Source organism: Mytilus trossulus, chromosome 4 (assembly GCF_036588685.1).
Source record: "Mytilus trossulus isolate FHL-02 chromosome 4, PNRI_Mtr1.1.1.hap1, whole genome shotgun sequence".
Classification (NCBI taxonomy): Eukaryota; Metazoa; Mollusca; class Bivalvia; order Mytilida; family Mytilidae; genus Mytilus; species Mytilus trossulus.
Window position 1 is genome coordinate 96,212,078 of NC_086376.1, and position 10,599 is coordinate 96,222,676.

At 31.9% G+C, this 10,599-nt stretch overlaps 1 protein-coding gene across 1 annotated transcript; it reads left to right on the forward strand.

Annotated features, from left to right (window-relative positions):
- Positions 1-4,536: 4,536 nt before the first annotated feature.
- Positions 4,537-7,674, forward strand: LOC134716927 (uncharacterized). Its single transcript, XM_063579946.1, has 2 exons — positions 4,537-4,936; positions 5,312-7,674. The coding sequence occupies exons 1-2, from the start codon at positions 4,537-4,539 to the stop codon at positions 7,672-7,674; spliced, it is 2,763 nt and encodes a 920-aa protein (XP_063436016.1).
- Positions 7,675-10,599: the final 2,925 nt, after the last annotated feature.

Below are 10,599 nucleotides of genomic sequence, written 5' to 3' on the forward strand. Positions count from 1 at the left end.
TAACCACTACACCACGGCTCTCTTCTCAATTAATCTCTGTATTTCATGTATAAAACCAGTCCCCCCACCCCTCACACAGTTTTGAAATATATTTTATTTCTTTTATTTATAAAAAAGATCAAAATAAATTTGTTTATTTTCTTAACACGTAAACAAACAACTTTAAAAGAAATATCAATAAAATAATAAATAACTAGAGCTCACCTTGGTCTATGTGCATAGTAAACAAAGGAAACATATCGATTCATGACAAAATTGTGTTTTGTAGATCTAACTTTACTGAACATGTTTGCTGATTACAATTATATCTATCTAACATGAACTTGACGCAAAAGTTACAGAGGAAAATCTTTTGTAAAAAATTACAAAATTTATGAAAATTGTTTAAATGGTTAAAAAAAAGACCATAAAGGACAGTAACTCCTTAAGTGATCAATTGACCATTTTGGTCATGGATTGACTTATAAAAAAATGGGGTCACTGTTTATTTACGCTCACAATCTGCCTTCGACAAAAGCATACATTTTTGTTAATGTAAAAAAGAAGATGTGCTATGATTGCCAATGAGACAACTATCCACAAAGGACCAAAATGACACAGACATTACCAACTATAGGGCACCGTACGGCCTTCAACAATGAGTAACTCCCATACTGCATAGTCACCTATAAAAGGCATTGTAAAACATCTTAACAGTGCATACCGAACAAAAAGTTGAAATCACTTGTGAACGAATAGTTATACTATTACAGTAGTAGAGAAAACTAACGGCCTTGTTTATTTAAATAAAATGTAATGTCCTTTTTTTCTAATGAACTAGTAGGAGAAATATCGGTAATATCGAAATACAAAAAGAACTAAATTGCAGAAATCGCTTAAATTTTTTTTGGAATGATTTTTGTGTCAAATGATAAAGTAATAACTACTCACGGTAATAAATAAAACTTGTAATAAAAAAGAAAATCTTATACCCGCGAGCCTCCTTAAGGGGTAAACTAACCATTTTAGTCATGTTGACTTATTCGTAGATCCTAATTTGCTGAACATTAGTGCTGTACAGTTTGTCTCTATCTATAAACATATTCAAGATAATAACCAAAAACGGCAAAATTTCCTTAAAATTAATGCTTTGGTTTCAGAGATATAAGCCGAAATCTATATTTCCCCCCTATGTTCTGTTATTAGCCATGGTGGCCATCTTGGTTATGTTTGCGGGTAAAACATGGACCAACTCTAATTCATTTATATTTCTTTTAACATTGATTTAAATCACTGAAATGAAAAATTGTAAAGAAACGCTTTTGTTCCAGTATTAGCAACTAGAATGTTTTTCTTCTTTCTATCAACGAAAATGGCAGACGGAGAAGAGAGACCTTCGTGTTTGGTGAGAAGTTCCCTGTAACGTTTCCATCACTTGATGTGGCGATAACGTTGTCTGTCATTTCACCAACTACAAACACATTGCCGTCAACTACTGCTATTCCCCGTGGGTTCTGAAGAACAGACACATCTTTAAAGGTCCAAATGTGTAATCCCTTACGATCACAACAAATCACACAATTTTTGTTATTGTCAGTATAGTATATTTTGTCGGCATAGACAGCTATATGGGAAGATGATGTAATGTCGCACCTTATCATTCTTGTAGTTGTAAAATCTGTCAAATTTATTTCACAAATACCCTGATTTTGAACACAGGTAAATAATGATTGGCCATCTTTTGTAACGCCGTAAGTACGACCTGGAAGTTCTATAAAAGTTTTCTTTTTCTGCAGTTGAAGGTTTAAAATGGCAAGGCCAGGTTTGAAACAATGAATCCCGGATGAAATAACCACCGTTTGTGCATCAAGACATACTATTCCGTATCCCAAAGTAGGCTCAATTAACCAAGTATTCCTCAAAGCAAACACCGCATTAAGCTGATATACACAACACTTAAAGCGATCTGTGAACAAAAATTGACCATTAGAAGATATGCAACAACCTCTGATACAGGTGCTATTACTTTGACTTATTGAGATCTCCTTCCGCAGACTTAATTTGATATTGTCAATTGTCTCAAACTTGAGGAATAACTTGTTTGTTATAGTGCTTGGTTCTTGTGAGACAAATCGTTTATGTGTCTAAATATCAAACGTCCCTATTGTCTTTAAATCATGTACAATATTTATGATATTGAGCAGCCCTGTATCTACAACTACTTCAACGTTGTCGATTCCTGTTTGGAGGTATTGTTCTTTTTCTGTTATTATTTCTTCAATATCTTTTAATATTTCAGAAGTCTGCAAGCTAGTGGCATTTTGTTTTATATTATCGACAATGGTCCGACATTTTACTGTTTCCGTTTCTCTTTTATTCAGTTTCGATGTAATCTTCTTGATTTTCTCTCGACATTCATTTTTCTTTTCGTCAATATCTTTTTAACAGTTATTACTTCAGCTTTCTGTTTATTGATGGTCGACATTTTTGCCTCGTTTTCTTCCTTAATGGTTTTGAACAATGTTTTTTAGAATGTCTCCCATACGTAATTCTAAATGTTGAATTTTATTTTTATTGACATCATCCAGGGTTAGTGTTACACCACATTGCGCGTGGTCCTTTGAACATTTTAAACACAAAGTTTTGTCATGTATACTGCAGTACAATTGGTATATCTCGTTATGATCGTATGAGTGGCCGTTCATGTCATTTGCGTGATTATATACGCGTATATGATTGTATACGCGTATGTATACGCGTATATTGTGGTTTTTAACGCGTATATTGTGGTTTTTAACGCGTATTTTGTGGTTTTCAACGCGTATATTGTGATTTTATACGCGTATATTGTTAAAATAATCACGTTTATAATTAAATCTTATTTATTTATCATATACGCGTTAATATACGCGTTAATTCCATACATATACGCGTTTATATACGCGTTATTTGCATAAATATACGCGTTACCATACGCGTATGAAATCATAATATACGCGTTAATAAACATTCGTTTGTCTTTTTGTTTGAACCAATGAAAACTGCGTTCTTTAACTAGTTTGTATATCACAATTGTAATGAAGTGCGGTTCCTTCGACCAACATACGTAATTAATCTCAAGACTTTACACCGTTTTTTTAAAATTTAATTTCATTTATATGAAAGTTTGTTGCCTATAATTACAATAATAACGAACAGCGTTTCGGGAATATTTGCTTTTACAATTAAAGCATGGTCCCTTTTCAAAAATCTCCCAACTATTTCCTTGATTTAGCAAGGTATTCTTTGATCGTTTTGGTACGTTTATACGCTATGATAGGCACCTGCTATGGGTGAAGATTTCTCTACAGCGTTTGTCTTTTTGCAGATTGCTCAATTGTTTCTTATAACCTTACTTTACAGGTTTTTGTACCATTGGATTATATTTAGTTGCGAGAGTGAGTGGAACATTCTTTGTCCTATCGGCCTTTAATAAGGTTGTTTTTCTGCTTGCAGAATTTTTAACGTTTCTAATAACATTCTCTGTTTTATTTTTACAGTATCATCTTTCAATATAAACTTATTTTGTACATGTTAGTTAATTAAATGTCGATCTAATTCATTGATGTCACTAATTTATTTCTAATATGACGTATAGATTCACTTGCAAACTGTAATACTTGTGAATGTGTGTTTTCGGATGTGGACTAGTGATTGGTAAATATTGATACGTTTCAGTTTTTTTAATATGTGATTTAACATCAAGGATTGCATTCTTATTGCCTATGATGTAACATCTATGTGAACACATATGAATATTGATAACTTAGAAGAAACACTTATCAATGCATTAGAATCAATTGACACATAAGAATATACTTTAAATATTCCCAACAAAAAAGATTTTACGGCATCTGTTAAATTTATTCAAAGAAACAATGAATTTGAATTTAATGGACAATTATACAAACAAATTATAGTGGTACATTTTCTGCGACATGCACAGATGGCGCCTTCAACCTATGCCAACATTTGATAAAATATATTCAATCTATGCCTACAAACAATATACAATAGGTGTTGTTTTACCGCGCTGAAATACGTCCATTATTATTGGTTCATTATTCATTATTCAATACAGAGTTGTGAAATAGTTTCAATATCAAAATATGAATAATGAATAATGAAATAGTTTATGTTTCATTATTCAAATTGAAGCGGTGAATAGTGAAATAAATATAAAAAAACCGACTATTGACACTAAAGCTTTATTTTGATTCGCAATGACCATAAGAGGGTTTACGGAGGACCTAAATACCACAACATGCGTAAAAATGAGGAAATATAAAAAAAGAAGATGTGGTATGATTGCCAATGAAACAACTATCCACAAAAGACCAAAATGACACAGACATTAACAATTATAGGTCACCGTACGACCTTCAACAATGAGCAAAGCCCGTACCGCATAGTCAGCTATAGAAGGCCCGAATAAGACAATGTAAAACCATTCAAACAAGAAAACTAACGGCCCCATGTATAGTCTCGTGCAAGTCCAAAGCAGTTGTAAATGATGTAATGTCAGCTAAATACAAACTGAAATCCAGTCGTCAGTACAGTGATGTTTTCATACACAGAGATCAGACTGTTCAACAACGCATAGAACGTAAAAACTTTCAGACAATCGTAGATGTGTTAAAGTCTGTTGATCCACATATCAATATGAAGGGCGCGGAAGTTATTGCCAGTCGTTTTGTTAATAGCAAAAGATCTTCCGAGAACCGCAACGAACATGAGAGTAGGGGTACTTCTCATACACAACAAAATACATCACGACGTGGAACGAACAATTCAACAAGAAGTAACACTTCCAACTTACATAGTAACACTGGTCATAGTAACTACAACGCAAGAACAAGTCCTCGGGAACAGAACAACGGACACAGCAGTAGAAACCACCATCAACAGTCGAGAAAAGGTAGATGGTAGTTATCTGCAGGTTTTTGGAATGTAAATAACTGGAACAAAAACACTAGCTCTGATAATTGTATTCTTCGCTCTACTTGTATAAATAAACTCGATTTAGATATTATATGTATTGGTGAGACTCATTTGAAAGGAGATGATGTATTATTTATTAATGGTTATAAATAGATAGGTCAAAAAAGAAAAGCGTTACATAGAAATGCAAAAAATGGTTCTGGTGGTGTAGGTATTTTTATAAAAATGTATTTTTATGACTTATTCCATATTACTATATTAGACACTTCATTTGAAGGTATTTTGTGGATAAACTTAATTGAAAAATCATCTGAATTTGAATTTAATATTTGCATTTGTTATTTACCTCCAGAAAATTCAACACGTCAAATCGATAAAGATGCTTTCTTTGACACTTTAATTACACAAGTTTATGAACATAAAAAAAAAGGGCCGTTTTTCATTTGCGGAGATTTTAACAGTAGATGTGGTAATGAAAGTGATTATATTGAGGGTGTTGACAATTTATGTCAAAGAAATGTCATTGATTTTAAGTGTAATTCATACTGTAATGCATTTATTGATTTCCTTATTAGTGCTAATTGTTGTATACTCAATGGTAGAAACTTTGTAAACAATGATTATACATGTGTATCGACGAAAGGTTGTTCAGTGGTTGATTATTGCATTGTACCTTATGATAATTTAAACTTGTTTAAAGATTTTTGTGTTATACGAGCGAATGATCTGGTCACGTCCGCAGGCTTCGACGTGAACGGGGTAGATTTAAAACTAATACCTGATCATTCACTTATTAAATGGAGTATAGATTTAAATGCTTTTATGTCTAATGTACAACCAACAAATGATAAAGATGAGACATTTTCTACGAAGTTTGAGAAATTTGATTTTAATAAAATTCCTGCAAATTTTATGAATACCAATAACGTTTATCAAAATATATGTGCATTAATAGAAAGCCTTAAGACTGTTGAACATCAGCAAAATTGTGTAAATGGCATTTATGATGATTTTTGTAAAACGGTTGAATCAGAGATGTCTGATAAAATACCAAGTAAGACTATTTTTGTTGGTGGTAAGCAATCAAATAAAAAATATCGGAATAAGAAACCCTGGTGGAATGAATCTTTGAGTAAATTGTGGTATGAGATGTGTAATGCTGAAAAAGCATGGAATAAATGTAAAAACATGCATCAAAATCAGCTAAAAGCTATTTATGTACAAAAGAGGAAACATTTTGATAGTGAGGTTCAAAAAAGTAAGAGGAAGTATTGGTATGACATGCAGGAGCAATTACTCTCTGAATCTAGCAAAAATCAGCATATGTTTTGGAAAAAGATTGGTAAAATAGGTATTGCAGAAAGTCGTAAACATGTAATTCCTATGGAAGTAATCGATGATGATGGTAATGTAAGTTCTGAATTAACAGATGTTCTTGACAAATGGAAATCTGAATATTCAGAATTGCTTAATCAGCAAAACAGTTCGATTAGGGTTTCTGATTCTTGTACCAGTTTAAATGAAGCGAGTACTTTTAACGATTTTTTGTTGACGGAACCCATTTCGTTTCAAGAAACAGTACATGTTATTGAAAAGACAAAAAGGGGTAAATCTGCTGGCATCGATAACTTACCGGGGGAGGTTTTTCTTAACCAAAGTTCAGCTCTATTTCTATACCATTTATTTGATATTTGTTTTAGATATGGTAATGTTCCTGATTTATGGAATAGAATTATTATTAATCCTATTCCTAAATCTAACATGTCAGACGCGAGAGACCCCCTTTGTTATAGAGGGATCGCCCTTGCAGCAGTGTCTTACAAATTGTACTGTAATATACTGAGCGATAGATTAGCTCAATGGGTAGATGATAACAATGTACTGGCGGACGAGCAGAATGGTTTCCGGCAACAACGTAGTACAATTGACCAATTGTCTAGTCTTACTAATTTGATTGATGTAAGAAAAAAACTTCGTAAATCAACCTTTTGCGCCTTTATTGATTTTAAAAAGGCTTACGACACTATACAAAGGGATATTTTGTGGTATAAATTAAATAAAATGGGTGTTGCACAGACTTTTAGTTCTGCTATTAAGTCAATTTATACAAATGTTTTATGTTCTGTAAGAATAAACGGTCATTTCACAGACTGGTTTGATGTTAACTGTGGCTTGAAACAAGGATGTCCCTTGTCGCCCATTTTGTTCAACTTGTATATTAATGATTTAGTTACATTTCTTAAGTCCTTTGACTACGGAATAGAAATAGGTGTTGAAAAACTGTGTATTTTATTATATGCTGATGACGTTGTAATTATAGCAAACGATGAAAAAGAGCTTCAACTTCTGTTAAATGCTTTATCTACATGGTGTAAAGACAATTGTATGAAAATTAATGCAAACAAGAGTAACGTTGTACATTTTAGACCGCCATCTATACCTAGATCTGATGTAATTTTTAATTGTAATGGTCATACTATTAAGTTTTCTAGTAATTATACTTATCTTGGTCTCGTTTTAAACGAGTATTTAGACTATAATGTTACTGCAAAAGCCGTTGCATCTTCAGCAAATAGGGCTTTAGGGTTGGTAATAGCCAAGTGTAAACTTTTAGGTGGTGTTTGTTTCGATGTATTTGTAAAATTATATGAAAGTTTGGTTTGTCCTATAATAGAATATGGAGCAGGTATATGGGGTGCAAAATCATATTCTTGAATTAACTCCATTCATAATAGGGCTTGTAGATTTTTTCTCGGTGTAGGAAAATATGCACCAAATGCTGCAGTTACTGGAGACTTAGGTATAACACCTATTTTTGATAAGCAGTGGAAAAGTATTATTCGTTTGTGGTGTAGATTAAATAACATGAGCTCAAACCGGTTAAATGCAAAAGTTCATAAGTGGGCTGATAGTATGAGTATTAAGCATAAGTGTGTTAAAAACTGGAATTTTTTAGTAAAGAAAACCTTTTGTGAACTAAATTTAAGTCATTTATCGTGTCCTGAAAATATGGACACTAACTATGTTATAAAAAAAATTATGTCAAAATTACATAGAAAACATGTCGATAATTGGCATGCTGTTTTGCATTCTGATAAATCTATATCGGGTAGAGGTGTCAATAAGCTACGAACTTACAGACTGTTTAAGGAAAATTTTGAACCAGAGGAATACTGCAAAATAGCTTTACCCTTCAGTCACAGAAGTGCTTTCGCCAAATTTAGATGTGGTGTTGCTCCCCTTAGAATTGAAACAGGGAGATATGAAAATATTGTTTTAGAAAATAGAGTGTGCCATATATGTGACGTTTTTATTGAAGATGAAGCGCATGTTTTATTAAGATGTCCTCTTTATGACGATTTTAGAAACCATTTATATCATGTTGCTGAAACTTTTAATGATAATTTTAATACTTTAGATGATAATCAAAAGTTAGTGTTTTTATTCTCAGATGTAAATATGATTCGTGTGTGTGCCAAAACCTGTCATTTAATTTTAAAAAGACGTAGAAATTTTATATATTGTACATAGTATTTTATTTCATATTATGTATTATTATTATCTATGCATTTTAATAGTCTCTTATAATTCTGTATAGAATGGCTCTCATTTTATTTAGTGTTATTTTACAATGTTACTATTGTATAAAGATTGATTGTACTTGTTGAGAGATGAGACTTTAATAAAACATTGAATTGAATTGAATTGAATTGTAAAAAATGAACGAAAAACAAATATATAACACATAAACAACATAAAAAAACTACAACCACTAAATTGCAGCCTTCTGACTTGGGACAGAGACATGCATAAATAATGTGGCGGGGTTAAACATGTTGGCCAATTTTGAATAATGAAATGGATATTTTGAATAATGGAATGGACTGATAGGACCTTTCGGTCCCTAATTACAGATATATTTTATACCTCAATCGAAAGCTTATAAAGAGTGTTATATAGTCAATATGTTCCGCAACGCATATTAGAGGAGTAACGAAGGACTTAAATATCGAAATACGCGTGAACATTGAGAAATATCCAGTTTTGAATAATGAAATGAATATTTTGAAGAATGGAATGAACTGGTAGGACCCTGCAGCCTCTAACTACGGATATATATTATAACTCAATCGAAAGCTTATCAAGAGTGGACTGGCAAAATGAATATAGTCAATATGTTCCGCAACGCATATTACAGAAGTAACCCAAGACTTAAATATTGAAATTCGCCAGAACATTGGGAAATAGCCAATTTTGAATAATGAAATGGATATTTTAAATAATGGAATGGACTGGCAGGACCTTTCAAACTCTTATTACAGATATATATTATACCTCGATCGAAAGCTTATTAAGTGATGAACAAAAGGTATATAGTCAATATGTTCCGCAACGGATATTACAGAAGTATCGAAGGACTTTAAATATCGAAATACGCGTGAACATTGAGAAATAACTTATTTTGAATAATGGAATAGACTGCTGCAACCCGTCAGCTTCTTATTTAGAAAAAAAGTTATACACCAAATAAAAGCTTATGGATGGAGGAATAAACTGAGTATAACCACCATGTGCCGCAATGACCATAACAGAAACTACTGAGGGAATAAATGCCAAAATACGCGTGAAAATTAAGAAATAGCCAATTTTGAATAATGAAATTGATATTTTTAATAATAGAATGGAATGGTAGGACCCTTCAGCCCCTAATTTCAGATATATATTATGCCTCAATCGAAAGCTTATTACGAGAGGAACAAAAGGTATATAGTCAATATGTTCCGCAACTTATATTACAGGAGTAACGAAGGACTTAAAAATATCAAAATACGCGTGAACATTGAGAAATAGTCAATTTTGAATAATGAAATGGATAGTTTGAATAATAGGCCGGTGACCAAAGTCGGATTTATAAAAATTTAATCGTTAAAAATGGTACACGGCTATATCATATATGTGAACTTTAAGATTCTTCTGGTCGTCAAATGAAAATATGGTGCATTTTTTCAGAAATCTTGATCAAAGGACATACGTCGTTTACAAGGAAAAATAAAATTGATTATACCTCATCAAAAGACAGTCACTGTAATTGTATAATATCTAACTCCAATTTAAATACCCTTTTTATAGTAGAATGATTGAAAACTTAAATTTATTTTCTTCCTTATTGGATTTTCATCCAAAAAGTGAAAATCCATCAGTATACGAGATTTCCGATCACACGTATGCGACTGAACAAAACGGTGGTAGTTTTCAATTTTAAATGATGTTGGTTTTTTTTCAAATAATAAGAACAACGTCTGTCAAAACTTAACAAAATTTATAGAAAATTATGACAAAATATGTATTTTTTCATATAACCATCTAGTATACATCAATGAAAGTGAAAACTTAACTTTAAGCCATATACGTTAAATACGCTACATGCAAAACAGACAACACGAATTATTTCAAAACATACATTGTTGAGTTTTTACAATGTCATGACGATTTCTATGAAATAAATTTGTATCAATAGGAAAATAAATCATTTTAATATTAACTTGAAACTTTAAAAAGGTATGTTTTATGGAAGAATAGCCTGTTATTCGTTTGAAAACGAAGAACGTTTCGGTTATTCAATTCCAAACTAAGTGACGC